At 33.5% G+C, this 17,391-nt stretch overlaps 3 protein-coding genes across 4 annotated transcripts; all 3 read left to right on the forward strand.

Moving 5' to 3' along the window:
• The first annotated feature begins 3,758 nt into the window (after nucleotides 1-3,758).
• LOC141608659 (F-box/kelch-repeat protein At3g23880-like) lies at nucleotides 3,759-5,000 on the forward strand. Its single transcript, XM_074428002.1, has one exon. The coding sequence runs from the start codon at nucleotides 3,759-3,761 to the stop codon at nucleotides 4,998-5,000; it is 1,242 nt and encodes a 413-aa protein (XP_074284103.1).
• A 4,348-nt stretch (nucleotides 5,001-9,348) lies between these two features.
• Nucleotides 9,349-10,170, forward strand: LOC141608660 (F-box/kelch-repeat protein At3g23880-like). The gene has a single exon (XM_074428003.1). It carries the CDS (start codon nucleotides 9,349-9,351, stop codon nucleotides 10,168-10,170), a length of 822 nt encoding a protein of 273 aa, XP_074284104.1.
• A 2,819-nt stretch (nucleotides 10,171-12,989) lies between these two features.
• Nucleotides 12,990-15,630, forward strand: LOC141606462 (uncharacterized). 2 transcript variants are annotated; one of them, XM_074425606.1, is made up of 4 exons: nucleotides 12,990-13,124; nucleotides 14,024-14,084; nucleotides 14,381-15,137; nucleotides 15,331-15,630. In XM_074425606.1, the coding sequence occupies exons 2-4, from the start codon at nucleotides 14,046-14,048 to the stop codon at nucleotides 15,336-15,338; spliced, it is 804 nt and encodes a 267-aa protein (XP_074281707.1). In that variant the 5' UTR covers nucleotides 12,990-13,124; nucleotides 14,024-14,045; the 3' UTR covers nucleotides 15,339-15,630. The 2 variants fall into 2 exon arrangements, with proteins under 2 accessions (XP_074281707.1, XP_074281706.1); XM_074425605.1 differs by having other exon boundaries at nucleotides 14,381-15,630.
• Nucleotides 15,631-17,391: the final 1,761 nt, after the last annotated feature.

Here is a 17,391-nt window from a genome sequence, read left to right on the forward strand (position 1 = left end):
TTACGCGGGATCTAAACTGTACGTTTTTAATTCAATAAAGTTATTTTTTTCGGCAATAGTTTCTATTTTGCATATTCCTAATTGAAAGAGCAATTATAAACTCTGAATTACTAACCATATAAAATCTGATTTGTCAAATGCTACATGAGGTAGCATTTTATTTCAGGTATACCTTATTTGACCAAATAAACTACTTGCCAAACACTTGCAAAAAAAATCAGATATCTGAAATTTTGGTCAAATAATCTACTTTGGTCAAATAAGCTACCTGAAGTGTCGTGCCAAACGGAGCCTTAGTCAAAGCACACGTGAGACCACAACCCTTCTTTAATCACCTCTTTCCCTGTTTCATTCCTTGTAGAGGTAGACTCGACAACGGACAACACAATGCAAATTGATAGTTTTCATCGTCTTAGTGGCGTGACCTAAACCTGACAAAATTGACGTGACCTAAATTCTGTATAACCCGAAAAATACAACCCTAAAATAATGTGTGAAGAATCACATGTAGGTCTCCCACATCGGAGAAATAGAGAAGAGTGATCCAGCTTATAACCCAAGGGGCTACTCCTCCCATTGCCAATTGGTTTTGGGATGGAACCTCCTTAGACTTGTAAACTGGACACTCTCTCCTCCTCGACGGGTGCGGCCCAGGCCCGTGTGCGATTCTAATATAATGTAAACCAATTAACACAACTTGGAAAAGGTACTAATTTTCCATAATGTACTAATTTTCCACCCTAAAATAGCCTATTCTTCACAAAATAATACATTGAAAACTTCAAAGTAATGCTTAACAATCAACATGTAACCAACAAAAAACGGTGATGGAACGTCAATTGTAGTAAGAGAAAAGAAAAACAGAGATGGAATGTCAAAACAAGGATAACAAAGATCAAATACAACAAATAGAGCTACCATATGATTTAATAAATGAGTCGATATTAACAAGATTGCCTATCAAATCCATTGTTCGATTCAAGTCCGTTTCCACACTCTGGTATTCTACTCTCTCTTCTTCTCATTTCGCTTCAGCACAGTTGAAATTTGACCACCCTTCAATCACAGAGTCCTTACTCATTCGAAATGGCAACAAATTCCAAATTATGTCTTACGAAAATGGCGAAATTGACTTGGTCAACCAAAAGGTTGACTTTGATGTAGGTGGTGAGGAAATGGTTTTGGTGGGCACTTGTAATGGGTTGGTTTGTTTAGGATCGTATTCTGGTCGTTTGTGCATTATATGGAATCCAATAACCCGCGAATTTCACAAATGCTTCGAAACTGAAATCTCTAACTCTTTTGGACCAAAATGTTTCATCTATTGGGGATTTGGGTATGTTTCTACCATTGATGACTACAAGATTGTTCGGATATGTATGGATTTGTCTACACATTATTTAACAGGTCACGTCTACTCGATAAGGTTAGATACTTGGACAGTAATCAACAACGATGCTTTTGATGATACTCGATATGTATGGGTGCTTATCTTCGTATGGTACATGTCTTAGAGATGATGATCATAATATTTTTACTATTTTGAAAAGCCGAGAGGTGATTGAACAAATCATTGTTCCTGAGGATGTGACCCAGTCGATGCTTTACGGGGGAAATTTAATCGGATTCGCACGAAGTGACAAGATCTTTACACAATATTCGGATTGTTTAGGGGTTATAGATCTAAGTCTACATCCTTTGAATATCAAAGCATTGATGAAGCTTAAAACAAAGGGGATAACTGAAATTGTTAGTTATTGTGCAAGTCTTATTTCACCTAAATATTCGTGTTATAAGTATGTTCAAGGATGAAGATTCGAACATGTTTAACACCGTCTTCAAATCGCGACGCTAGACGTGTGATTCCGACGTCTAAACTCTTATCTTTTACTTTTCATTTGTCTTCTTGTACCGTGATTTTGTTTTTATAAATTCTACTCCAACATTATTGTGAATATTTATACGAGTTATGCGTTTTTATAGTCTTAGGTCCTGTTCTTTTGGACTTAAAGTTGCTAAACTTAACTTAATTTTTCTGAACTTAACTTAGTTTTGCTGAACTTAACTTATTTTTGCTGAACTTTTCTGAACTTAATTTTTCTGAACTTAATTTTGCTGAACTTTTCTGAACTTAATTTTGCTGAACTTAATTTTGCTGAATTTTGCTGAACTTTGTTGAACTTAACTTATAATAGCTTAACTTTTCTAAATTAAAATAATCTTACTTAAATTAACTTAATTTAATTTCACTTAATACTACTACTACTACTAGTACTACTACTACTACTACTAATAATAATAATAATAATAATAATAATAATAATAATAATAATAATAATAATAATAATAATAATAATAATAATAATAATAATAATTCCCTTCAAATATAATAATAATAATAATATTTAATAATAATAATAATAATAATAATAATAATAATAATAATAATAATAATAATAATAATAATAATGAAATATAACTAAAAACACAAATAAAGATTATAAAATACTTTATTTATATAAGTTAATATTTTCGTACACATTACCTAATACATAAAAATAAAAAGTAAATCACATTACTTTATTTTTTCTTTCTAATCATCTAGTTCCATATTATCATCTTCCTCGTCACTTTCTTCATCTTCATTTGAGCTCACCTCGTCAAATCCATTGCCTCGCCAAATATTCTTGACTATGTTATTTCGCACCTTGTACATAGCTTTTTTCCGCTTCTTATCAAACATGACTAAATCTTTTGTCCCTAGAACATTCTCATGTTGTATAACAGGTATCCCATGAGTGTGCATCCGTATAAAATTATGAAGTGTGAAATTAGAAACAATAATGGACATTTGATACTTAGATGACATTTGAGGCATAACTTTTAACACCTTCCACCTTTTTTTCAATTGACCAAATGCCATTTCAACTTTCATTCTCAATGACGAATGTCGGTAATTAAAATGCTCTACCATACCTTTGGAGGATATGTAAGAATTCGGCTTTAAATAAATGTTTTTTTTTTTTGAAAAAATTATATAGAATAATAATTAATCTCGGATTGTTTATACAACCGATTTGAACGAAAATTGTATCTATTTTTTAAAACTCGTCAATATTATGAAACTTATTATTATGCTTAACTTTTCTGAACTTAATTTTGCTGAACTTTTCTGAACTTAATTTTGCTTGAACTTAATTTTCTTTGAACTTTTCTGAACTTAATTTTGCTGAACTTAACTTAACTTAATTTTGCTGAACTTTTCTGAACTTAACTTAATTTTGCTGAACTTAACTTATAGAGAGTGACTTTAAGTCCAAAAGAACAGGGCCTTACTTTCGCATTTTTTTACATGCCCTTGCAATTTGTATTTGTTTGCAGTGATCGGTCTCTTAGAATAATTTTTGGTTTAAATAAGTAATGTGTCGTGGGTTAGGAGTATTCTGCTCTATTTTTTTTTTTTTTTATATTTTTTAATCAATTACTCCCTAAAAAAAAGAAGTTTCCTAACCATAGGAATTCCTAATTGGTTAAGAAACATAATTAAATTATAGTTTTCTTAAACAGATGCGGAATAAGTTAAGAAAACGAAATATTTTTCTTAATATATATATATATATATATGGTGGTAATCCTAAATAACATTAGAATTTTTAGTTTTTATGAATAAACTCTAGCACAATTTCAATCACCCCGCCCTCGTCTCTTTACTTGGTTAATTGCTCCCCTTTACAATTTACAGTTGAAGATCGTAGAATATGGGAGACAAACATCCAACTAATGCTAAGAAGGAACGAATTATTGACCAACAACCCTACCTCTCTGATGATTTTATTATCGAAGAAATTCTTACAAGATTGCCCGTTAAATCCGTTCTTAGATTTAAGTCAGTTTCCAAACAATGGTATTCTGCTCTTTCTTCTTCTGTTTTCGCCAATGCCCACCTTATGAGATCCCCCTTTTCTCACGCTTCTGCTCCAGTTAACAGCTTGTTTATCAAAAATCTTAAAAATTATTACCTAGTTTCTTTTGATGATGATGATCAGATTTCGGGTAATTTTGAAGATAATATGTTTAAACTAGACGTAGACTTTGGCATCGAGAACGAAGAATATCTTCAATTTATAGGATGCTCCAATGGGTTGATTTGTTTAACTATATTTTCTCACCCGACCTTTGTTTCTAAATCTGATGATAGTTACTTAATTTTATGGAACCCGGCTACTCGTAAATTGCACAAATATGAGTCTGATTGTTATTTAAAGCATATGGATGATGATGGTCGTACCGCGTTTGTAGCTCGTGGATTTGGGTATGCATCCTCTGTCGATGATTATAAATATGTTCGAATTTTGAGATTTTTGGGTGGAAATAAACGAAATACTATTATTGTTCATATCTTCTCTCTTAGGGAAAATAAGTGGAGAAAAATTGATTTTGATTTTGATTTTGATCCTGAAAAGTTCTTTCCTCAAGGAAGAGCAATGCTTATTGATGAAAAATTGTACTGGGAAGCTCTTAGACTGCCCGGATATAGTATTGTAATTGTTAGTTTCGATTTGAGGGTTGAGCGGTTTGAAATACATGAGTTCAACTTGGAAGTCTCGGACTTCTTCTTCAATTCCTTATTAGGAGTTATGGGAGAGTGTTTGAGCAAGTGGGTTAATAGTAGGACAAATAGAGGTGACAAACTAATGCACATATTTGAATCGCCTACAAGAACGAAGTCTATTTGTCTGCCAAAGGGGTTGCTTTTAGACAATTGCTCTCAAATGATCGGGTTTACGAAGACTGGTAAGATTTTTGTAACGGGAGGATTTGATAGTGATGTGGTAAGAGATGACCGAGGTAATTACCGGAGAGCATTGCAGTTACTTGACATAGGTAGAAAACCCATGCAACACTCGATACTCATGAATTTCAATGGGTTGGTTGATATTGTAAAATATGTTCCAAGCCTTGCTTCGCCTTTTCCAATTGAGGAGTTGTCCGAGACATAGGGAGACGGTACATTATTGTGTTGTCATGGTTAACACATTGTTTGCTGGCTCCTTGTCCTGTCTCTGTTAAATGCTCCTTGTCCTGTCTCTGTTAAATGCTCCTTGTCCTTTTCTTTGGTCGATACTAGTAACTATGTACTGGATATCAACTTACATATTAGGTCATTGGACATTCTACAAATTTAGTTTCTCAATTAGTAAAGGTTTAGGCACAACTCTGTTTGTGAACAATATAATTACATGAACACGCGAGTATGAGGATTTGAACATCTAACTTTCATTCATGTCTTTGTCTTAGTATATGTTATAACTTATCCCCCTGTTCTTTTGGACTTAAAGTTGCTTAACTTAACTTAAATTTTCTGAACTAACTTAATTTTGTTGAACTTAACTTAATTTTGCTGAACTTTTCTCAACTTAATTTTCCTGAACTTAATTTTACTTAACTTAATTTTGCTAACTTTTCTGAACTTAATTTTGTTGAACTTAACTTATAATAGCTTAACTTTTCTGAATTAAAAGAAGAGTAAATTATCAATTACACCCACGTCAAATGCACATTTTTACATTTACTCCCACGTCAATTTTTTTTAATAAATTACACCCAAGTTAATAGCTCGGTTTATAAATTGCACCCAATATCGAATTCCGACCACATTTCCGTCAAATTTCAAATTTTTTGAGTTAAAACATATTTTTTAGGACGATTTTGCCCTTCCGCCTTTCTTTATTAACCTTGCTTTTGTCTCATTCATTCCCTTCCCTTCTTCATCCTTCTCTCATATTTTCCCTAAATTGATTTCCTCCATTGTTTTCCTTCTTCATCCCCTAAACCCTATAAACCCAGAAATTTCAAACCCAAACCCAGAAATACAAACCCATAAATGCATAACTATACAATTAAAACCCAGAAATGCATACCTAAATTTATTAATGAAAGCACAATTTAAAAATTCAACTTGTTTGATAATCAAAAGGGTATAGAAAACTGAATTGATTGAATATAAATATAGAATTTGGAAAAATAGCAGGAACAAAATAATGATAGGTAGGAAGGAAGAAAGGAAGAAAGGAAGTTGGTGAAAACACATAAGTGAAAGGACAAAATTGCTGAAACGCATAAGTTGGTGAAAACACATAAGATTTTAGGGAAAAAATTGGGATGAAATTAGGGTAAAACTGAAATGGGGGAAGTGAAATGAAAAGTCATAGGTTATTCAGAGTTAGAAACATGCGGGACAATTTTGTCATTTCACATAGTTTTTCGCCTGAAAATGGGTTGGGGTGCAATTTCTAACCTGAGCTATTAACTTGGGTGTAAATTAAAAAAAAAATTTGAGGTGGGAGTAAATGTAAAAAAGTGCATTTGACGTGGGTGTAATTGATAATTTACTCTTAAAAGAATCTTACTTAAATTAACTTAATTTAATTTCACTTAATACTACTACTATTATTACTACTAATAATAATAATAATTAAATAAAGAAATATAACTTAAAACAGAAGTAAAAATAATAAAATACTTTATTTATATAAATTAATATGTTTGTACACATTACATAATACATAAAAATAAAACGTAAATCACGTATTACTTTTTTTTTTCTAATCATCTTGTTCCATATTATCATCTTCCTCATCACTTTCTTCATCTTCATTTGAGCTCACCCCGTCAAATTCATTATCTCGCCAAATGTTTTTGACTATCTTATTTCACACCTTGTACATAACTTTTTTCCGCTTCTTATCAAACATGCCTGAATCTGTTGTCCATAGAACGTTCTCATGTTGTATAACACATTAACACGTATCCCAAAAGTGTGCATCCGTATAAAATTATGAAGTGTAAAAGTAGAAACAATAATGGACATTTGATACTTAGGTGGCATTTCAGGCATAACTTTTAACACCTTCCACCTTTTTTTCAATTGACCAAATGCCATTGTTTATACTTAGGTGATTAAAATTATGGAGTTTTGATGCCTTTGTGTGGTTTTAATGGGTGGGTTAGGGGGATAGGTAAGAATTTGCGGTTGAAATAAATACCTTTTTTTTAACAAAAAATATATAGAATAATAATTAATTTCGGACTGTTTATACAATCGATTTGAACGAAAATCGAATTTTTTTAAAACTTGTCAATATTATGAAACTTATTATTTTGCTTAATTTTTATGAACTTAACTTTTCTGAACTTAATTTTGCTGAACTTTCTGAACTTAATTTTGCTGAACTTAGCTTAACTTATAGGAGCTCAACTTTTCTAAACTTAACTTAGGGCATCTTTGGCCTCGCTTTAGGAAAACTGTGTTTGTTTTTAGAAATGAGTTTTTTTAATAAACTAATTCTTGATAAAACTGTAGGTGTTTGGCCTAATATTTTACAAAATAACGACTTCTAAAGAAGACTTTTTACGTAAGCGCATGAAAAACAAAAAATTTGTTGACAAGTATATTAAGATGGGTCTCGATTTGTAGAGAATGAAAAAATATGAATTAATAAGTATTAATTTTAATTTATTTTGACATGTTTATAACATACAATTTGTCATTTATACATTAAATCTCTTTAAAATAAAAGTAAAAGTTAAAAGTACCAAATTGGTGCTTCTACTTCTGGCTCTCAAAATTGACTTTTGGGCTTAAAAGAAGTTATTTTAACTTCTTCAAAATTGATTGTTTGGCTTAGCTTATGCTTATTCAGTGGAAAAGCAATTCTAAAAGCCGGGCCAAACAGCACCTTAATTTTGTTGAACTTAACTTAAAGAGAGTGACTTTAAATCCAAAAGAACAAGGCCTTACACCAGTGGTATTTTCTTATATAATTTGGGGTTTCAAAGACGACCTTCTTCAGTCTTTTTATTCGTTAAAAGATTTAAAGCATCCTTTGTTTCTTTCAACAAGTTTTGTGTAATACTCCCTCCCATTTATTTTGTGAGGAGTATTTTAGACAAGATATCCTTGCACCTCATGGCCTCCAGCAAATTGTCAGGCAAGGGATCCAATGTTCAGAACTTTGCCATACATATTAACAACACGTAGAGGTTGAATTATTTTCGAATGATCGAAAATGAAATTATATTGAAAATTACAATAGAGTATCTTCTCTTACAATAAAGAATTTGAGGATTTTTATTCCTTTGTTAGACCTCAGTACTAGTTATGGCAATGGTTCTGTTAGATCAACCAAATTCGCCAAGTCGAATTTAAGTAGGAGACTAACACGGATTCTCAAAAAAGAGATGGGTCTTTTCCGAGAAAAAGGATTATACATCCGATATACTACCTCACACTCAATGAGTCGAATTCAAGTAGGAGACTAACTCGGATTCTCAAAAAAGATACGGGTCTTTTCCGAGAAAAAAGATTATACATCCGATGTATTACCTCACACTCAATTAATTTTTGAGTTTATGTGTTTTTTTTTAGCTCTATAAAGTTTATAAATTCCACTTTAATAATTTTCAAAGGTCAAAACTCAAATTTTTCTGATCTTTTATGTAATATTTTTGAGTTATAATGTAATTTTTTGAATTAAATGTTTAAGTAAATGAATTCGGAAACTTTATAACAACTCATAATTTTTAAAATAAATCGAAAACTTTATGTTAATGCTCAGAAATTACGCCATCTGATGTACTATATCAGATGTATAATCCACCTACTGATCTTTTCCCCGTTATTGAGAGACAAATTGAAGACCCGGCATTCTACATTACATAAAAAAATATGTCCCATTTTTTGAATTTTACGTAGTATCTATCTTCTCAAATTTTTACTTATAATTAATAGCTACGTAAACTCGAATGTTAATACTTGTTCTACAAGTACGTCTTGCTCCCGTAACTTTCTATGTCCTTGAGGCGTAAGTGTGTCTTGTTGTAGGTACTCCTCCGAAGATCAAGTGCCAAAGAAGAGAAAAGAAGTTTCGCACTCTTGGAAAGCTTAGATCATCCCCTTAAGAAGTTCTCGCCCTCTTGGGAAGCTTAGATCGTCCCCTTAAGGTCAAGTGCCAAAGAAGAGAAAAAAAGTTCTCGCCCTTTTCCTAACCCCATATTTAGTTTAATTTCTTTTGCAGATAATGTAATAATAAAGTTCGACTTGGAGAATTTCCTAACCCCATATTTAGTTTAATTTTTTTTGCGAATAATGTAATAATAAAGTTCGACTTGGAGAGTCGGATAGGTACTAGATAAGGAAACTTTTTTTCTATATATAATAAATAGCTACGAAACTCGTAATTCATAGAAAAAGCAACACACTTCCTAGACATTGAATATTTTATACTGCGAAGTGCGAACCAAGCGAACCCTGCGGCTGCTTTCACGTTTGCACCAGAGTTCGATTCCATGACGGAGATTAAGAAGAATGATGTTATTGAGCAACAACGCTACCTCTCTGATGATCTTATTCTCCACGAAATTCTTATAAAATTACCCGTTAAATCCATTCTTCGATTTAAGACAGTTTCCAAACTATGGTACTCTACTCTTTCTTCTTCCAAATTTGCTAATTATTACCTTATGAAATTTCACATCTCTCCCCCTTCTGCTCCGGTAAACACCTTGTTTATCGAGAGTTGTAGGAATTATTACCTATTTTCTTACGATGATGCTAAAAATTCTGGTAAGTTAAAAGATAAATGCGTTAAACTAGACATCGACTTTGGTGTGGACGAAGGTTATTTTAATTTTACGGGATGCAGCAATGGGTTGATTTGTTTAACCCACGATTCTGATAAATTCTTCGTTTTATGGAATCCAGCTACCCGCAAACTACACAAATATGAATCAGATGCGTTTTTGAACCCTTTTAATGTACTAAACCCAAACCCCCGTATAGCTACTGGATTTGGGTACGTATCATCTGTGGACGACTATAAATATGTTCGAATTTTGACACTGAGTTTGGAAACTGTACCCGTTAGTAGTAATATTGTTCATATCTTCTCTATTAGAAAAAATAAGTGGAGAAAAATTGATTTCGACGATAATGCTGTTTTTCCTTATGGACAACCAGTCCTTTTTAATGAAAAATTATATTGGGCTGGTTATAGGAAACAAGGTGCAACCAAATTCAATCATCATATTTTTTGCTTTGATTTAAGGCTAGAGAAGATTAACGTAATTAGGTTAAATTTGGACGACTTCGTCTACTTAGGAGCTAGGTAGCACCAAAACGGACACGGACACGGACACGGACACGTGATACGGCATCTCATGAAATTTAGGACACGCTATTTAAATTTAATAAAATATATATTTTATAGTTATAAAGATGTATGATTTTAACTTTTTAATGTATTTGATATTAAATTTACATAATTGAAGGTAAAATTTGACCTTGACTATAACTAATTCTTATTTTCCACCTAAACTCATCTTCTAATCAATCTCTTTTGACATTTTATTCCTCGTCTAAACTATAGGCGTGTGTCCGACGAGTGTCGGGTGTCCGGGTGTCGGACACGGTGTCGGACACGGGACAGCTAGTTAGGAGGAGTGTTCGTGCTACCTAGCTTAGGAGTCATGGGAGGGTATTTGATCAAGCTCAATTACGAAAAAAATAAAGGTCACGAATTAAGAATGCGAATAATGGAAAATCCAATGATAGAGACCTCTTTTCGTTTTCCAAAGGGAATGGTATTAGATATATCCTCTCAAATGGTTCCGTATACGAAGACTGGCAGTTTTTTTGTGACGGGGTCATCTATTGAGGTGGTTAAATCAGGGAATGCTCACCGTACAGCGTTGTGGTTAGTTGACGCAGGTATGAAACCTATGGAATGCACAACGCTTTTGAAGTTCACTGATTCAATTATTATTTCAAGTTATATTCCAAGCCTACTTTCGCCTTTTCCCATTGAGGAGTTGTCGGAAGCACAGAGACGGTAGATGGAGGAATAATCAGCCCATTGTTCCTATGCTCCTTGGCCTCTATGAAGGCCGTTTAATTAACTTAATTTATCGTCATTATTATTTACTTGGACTAAGTCTCTTACAAAACCGTTTATATAATTATTACATTGTATTGCAGAACTTCGCTTTCTTTGTTGGGTATTCCGCCCTTTAATCTCGCCCTTTTTTTTTTCTAATTTCAATATGAATTACCAATAATGATGTTAGGAACGAGAGCATCGTGATCAAAATTAGGAAGGCTTGAAGATAACAGTAAAATTTTGGAGAAACGGTCTTACATTAGTATAATCTATACTAGTATCAAATACAATCAATTAGACCATTCTACATTTGTACCGTCTTACATTAGTATCGAATGACCAGTATAACCATAAGCTATCGAATGATCGCACCAAAAAAAAAAAAAAAAAAAAAAAAAACATTAGTATCGAATGACCAGTATAACCATAAGCTATCGGTCATCGCTTACAAAAAAAATGATATAAGGACTAAGGTATTTTTTATCGGGACGTGTTCTTAAAACTTGTGTTTATTTAGGCCTTTTTTTCTTTATCAATGGATAAAAGTGATTTTGTCATCTTTTGGTCTCAAAGTTCTTCACGAAGGAGATGAAATAATCACACTTTGTTTCTCGTCACTTAACCCCCAATCCACCCTCGTGATGTAATTGAACAATTCTCTTTCTTTATATACAAGTATTTCTTGTTAGAATATTTTCCACTAAATTCAATGTGTTAAAACATGATATAAATTATACTCCCTCCTCTGTTCCGGTGAATTGTTTTCCTTTAGTTTTGGCACAAAGACCAAGAAAAGGGGAGTGGACCAATTATTAAATGACAAGTGAAACAAAGTGAATGTGAGTCATCAAATTGTTCATCAAGTTTATTCTTAAAATAGAAAAACAACAATTGACTTAGACACCGTAAAATGGAAAGGGACAACAAATGACCGGAATAGAGAGAGTAATATTCTCATTTTTCTTGTTATTAATGAGTTTCGGTACAATCGGGTGACACCCAACGGCCATCCAACACTAGGGCTGAGCAAAAGTATACAATACAGTTTTATTATACGTATCTGATACGCTAAACGAATTTAATTAATTATACGGATTTCCGGATATCTGATACGAATTTTCGGATATCCGATACGGTTCTTTTAAAAACCGTATCGGATATGGATCAACAAAATATGAAACTGGATATACGTTATCCGATACGGTTGCCTTTCTTCTAGAATAAAATATTAAAATATATACATAAATCTCAAAATATCCAATATATTGGTGATTATAAGTTATTTACTCTTATTACTTTTTAAAACACTTTAAGTTACTAAAAAAACCAACAATCACGCGTAGAAAAGAAAAAAATATATATTAAATTATATAAGTGAGGCTGGAAAACCAGATATACGGAAAAACCAGATATACGGTTTCCGTATGTATGAAAAAACAGTATCGAATTTTGCTCACCCCTATCCAACACGACTTTATTCAACTTGTCTTATATAATAATGTTAAAAGGAATTCTTAAAATTGTATACTCCGAACAAACCCTAGCACAACGAAGCATATGGGAGACAAACAGTTTACGATTTATATAATAATCACTGCCTCCCTTATCTTTTTTACTTCATTGTTTCCCTTTACGATTTACAGTTTTAAAATCGAAGAATATGGGAGACAAACAACCAATTAATGCTAAGGAGATACAATATACTGAAAACCGAAAGTTTTAAAATTTTGGACGGAAAATCAAACTTAAATTTATGATATATACAACTCTTAAGGCTGCATTTAAGGATCCAAAATAGGAAATAAAAGCTTAAATCAAGCATTAATGACATCAATAGACGTGTGTAAATTTGTCATACATACCTACTTTAATTCCACTCCAGGAAATACATTAAATTCTTATTTACAGCCCTAAAAGTTGTATTTATCATAACCCAATTTTTATATTCGATTTCATGTCCGATAGATTTTAATCCAGACCGAAATCCATTTTTCCGATCCGGTGCGAATTTTGCACACCCCTACTTAAAAGCACCTCTCAAATCTTAATTATATTGCACAAAAAATCGTAGTTCCCAATCCTCCAACCCTAATTCCCAATTCCTCAAATCAAACCTAATTCCCAAACAACACAGTACATCCCCGTGTAGTTTCTCTGTTCTACCACACAAATTGTCTTTCGAGCAAGGTAATATCTTTTCTCTCGTTTGCATTTTTTTTTTTTTTTTGCGAAGTTAGGGTTCGTCATCAAGTTCAAATCGAATTTTAGGGCTCTTGTATTTCGACCAGGTAATGATTTTCTGGATCAGGGCCGAAGTATGATTATGAATCATGTTTATGATTATAATTATTTTTGGTATTACAGAGTATATTCATTCTTCATTCTTACTGTTGTCATTGTTGTTGTTGTTGTTTGTTTTGTGTTGTTGTTGTTGTTGTTGTTGTTTGTTTTGTGTTGTTGTTGTCGTCGTTGTTACTGTTATTCATCCCAAGGAAAACTACTAAACCAGTTTCTTGCTGCATTTCAGCCTTTATATTAGCCTTGACTCCACCAAAGTAAATACTCCCTCTGTCCCGGTCATTTGTTGTCCTTTTCCATTTTGGGGTGTTTCAGTCATTTGTTGTCCTTTCTATTTTAAGAATGAACTTGATGAGTAATTTGATCATTCTCATTCAATTTGTTCCAATTGTCAATTAGTTATTGGCCTTTTCCTCTTTCCTTGGTCTTTGTGCCAAAACGAAAGGACAACAATTGACCGGGACGGAGGGAGTATTTGTTTTCTCCTTATTTGCTTGGAGCCCTGACCATTTTTCAAATAGCTTGAGTGCTCGAATAACAGCGAACATCTCCGCAAAAATAAGATGGTCAAGTCCTAGCTTTACACATTTTGGATGGTAAGATACCTGGGGTTGTTGGCACATAACCCTTAATTGCCTAGAAAGCACCTCCATACTACGCACACAAAAATAAGATGGTCACCCTGCCTGATCAGACATCCCATAACCCATTTTATGAACTAGTACTATTACTATTACTATTACTATTATACGGAGCATTTTTTACAACATCCATCTGATTTTCTTCAGGGTTTTGGTGATTGGTCGAGAGATGGATGCTTGCAGTTTGGCCGAAAAAAATTCAATCACGGTAAATATCATTATGCCATCAGAAAATATGTGATTTTAGGTTTAATTTAATTTTATTGGTTAATCATGTAATTCTTCAAACGATTAAATTTTAGGTACTTTTGACGACAAAAAAAAGATGTTTAGATTTTGAGCTTAAAATTGTATGCAACAAGTCTGTCTTCCCAGTTCCCACAAACAACTATCTAGTTCTTGTCGTTTCATTTCGTATTGTAAGTTTTATGTTGACGAATCAAGCAAATGTGTATATGATGATATGGCTTCTGATTTATATATATATTTTTGGGTCAAGTGCAGTTACGCGTAAAATTCAGTTGGGCAGCAGGATTTGAGTTGGCGGGGTTCAGTTTGTCCGATACCATTAGCCATGTCTTGGATGAAATTGTTAAGAAAGTCAAGGAAATTGGCATGCTATGTCCTCAGCCGGAAGAAGGATTGAGGCTTACATTACTCTCTGGACCTTATTTGAAACGGGACACTACCCTAGCATCTGCAGTCAAGTTGGCGGATGTAAATGACATTGGCCCTAACAACACCATCACTCTGATGTTGCTCTCTCCTTTGCTTGATCTCAATGGTGAGCTGCTTGGGATACCCGAAAGAGAGGACCCAGACATGTTTGTTGAGCCGTCTTCCACGGAAGAAGAAGATGATGAAGAGAATGTAGATAATGAGGTGTGTCCTGTCTACTACAAAGGCAAGAGGGGAAAGAAACCAAAATTTGCTGTCAGGCCAAACCTAGGCATTGATGGTGACATTGAGCTGTTAGATGATAACGATCAGCCAATCCCTGTTTCCAAGGTTTGGGATGTCGCTTCTATTGTCACTACGGCTTCTGCCGTCCTTTTGGCTCCCAATGATGGTATTTTAGAGAATCTGTATGCCCTTAATAGGAAGGAGAAACGATACGTGGTTCTTGGTATTGGTATCGACTTGCTGTCATACGTGTTCCTCAGGTTTTTGAGGGAATGCTTCCCTGACATGCCTATTCTGGCTGTTACTGACTTGGATCCTGCACACCTTGACATGATAGCCTTTCTGGACTCTGATGTTGGTATTATTCGCCGCCTGTATAACTTGGATCTCATTAACTACAAAATATCTGCAAGCGATGTTTCTCATATTGACGACGTGGACATTAAATGGCTTGGGCTGAGGTCTACTCACCGTGGTAGCCTCCTCCCTGAGGCCGACTTTGATGCCCTTGCCCGCCCCCCTTCAACTGACTTTGACAAGTTTATGCGCAGGCTTTTGAAGAATCTGAATGTCACTTGGAACAATTCGTGGTTTCGAGAACTCAGGCTCCTCAAAAAGTATCACAAGTGTGTGAATTTCCCAACTTCTGGGTATGCTTGTATTGCCTCCATGATCTCCAAGGAGGACTGGGCTTAATTAAATTCAGTCTTCAATCAACCCGTCTACTGTGTGTATCCATGTTGTCTTTAATGCTTACTGGTTGGCTTGTGTTTAACGTTTTGCCATGTAATTTCTTGGATGCTTTTCTTTTGCTCTTTGACATTTTATGACGAGTTTGGAAACTGATATGCTTTTTTTTTTTTAAAACTAATTTTCGTCAGACTAGTAATTATTAGATTTTTCTTCTTGATGAAATTTGGTGCGACAATTTTCTAACATTGGTTGCGGTTAAGAACGTGCGATTCGGACAATGCAACAGAAAACTTCATGCGTCTTTTCGTCTATATTGAGGAGATCTGCATTTTGTAGTTGATCGAGTTGATCGGGTCACACTTCGGAGATATATTTTTTTCCGAGTTAATTCAAAGTTCATATTTTTAATGTGTAAAAGGATAGTTCAGCTACTTTCTAATAAAGCTCATATTTCTTAACAAATCTCAGATACTTTATTACAAAGCTCGGATTCTATATCGTACAACTGGTTATATAATCCATGAATTGCCCATTCTCGCTTGTTTTTATTTCATTTTCTTCTCATATTACCAATTTCGACTAACATCAAGTGGTAGCGTAAATATAAACTTGCAGTTTATAGATTTGGTTGAAGTTAGTTCGTTTGAGGAGGCTTATCAGCTGAATGAATCGGACTCGTCCAGTGATGATGATGATGATGATGATGATGATGAGATTGAGGATTACAGATGGGAGTACTTTGAAAAATGTTATAATATGGAATTAGACCGAAAAGGTCATCCAAATCTTAGAGAATTTCAGGTATCTGGATTTTGTGGACGGTTTATAGACGCCGAGTTAATATTGTTTATCTTGCGTATTTCGTGTAATCTTGAGACCATCATATGTGATTGTCATCATGGTGATTTTGTTGCCGAGGAAGTTACTCAAGTTATAAAAAGTCGGGCTGATAAACTCGTGAAACTTATCCCCCCAAAGATATCCCTAGTGATTATTTAAGTGTGTATGGTCATTTACTTTCTCCTATGTATCGTTAGTTTCATAATTGTATGGATTATGCTACTTTTGTTATGTTTCAGTAATTGAAATTTTTGCGGAATTGGCTTAATATTTAATCTAGCTGAATAGTATAATTTGTCGCCTGAATAAAAATGCTATCACTGGAAGAAGACAATGCTTAATAAAATCAACATTTATGCCTTGGTGCTTTATCTTAATAAAATGATTGAGAAATATGATAGATGAATCATCTCAACTAAAACCTTAAAGTGATGGTATACATGTAAAAAATAGTTTATTTTTATAACCTAAAATTTTGTTTTGACATGACAAACGGGTCGATCCGGTCGAGTTCGGGGTTGCAATGGTTATTGAAGGGTCGGATTGAGTCGGTCATTTAGAGTTCGGGTTATTTTCGGTGGTACGTTGTTTTCATGTTATTTGCGGATAACAGGCAGAGTTACGATGATAAATATTCGGGTCAGATTTGGATTCTCAATTCGGGATCACGTCGAGTTATTTAGGTCGGGTCAATTTTATCAGGTCTATTAAATTGACTTGGCCAAATACAATAAAAATGAAATAAAATACAAATATTAGAAAAATGAGGATAAAATTTGGCCCAACATTGACTCATGTCTATATTCTTCACATATTAGTATACTTAGATTTCATGCACGTGCATTGCACGGATCACTTAGTGCAGTCTATCATATTTGAGCTAAATAAAAATTGATGTGGATATTTTCAATTGCTTATTTTGACTAATGAGTTCATGCATAAAGGGGATTAGTTTGTGTTTAGCATCAAAAGGTCTGATAATGAGAATCTGTATATATTAGCTTTTATAGTATTTTTCCTTTCACATCCTACTCTTTAGTTTCACAAATACTATCCTACAACCAGTTGTATAATAGCAT

This window comes from Silene latifolia, chromosome 10, assembly GCF_048544455.1.
Source record: "Silene latifolia isolate original U9 population chromosome 10, ASM4854445v1, whole genome shotgun sequence".
In the NCBI taxonomy this organism is placed as follows: domain Eukaryota; kingdom Viridiplantae; phylum Streptophyta; class Magnoliopsida; order Caryophyllales; family Caryophyllaceae; genus Silene; species Silene latifolia.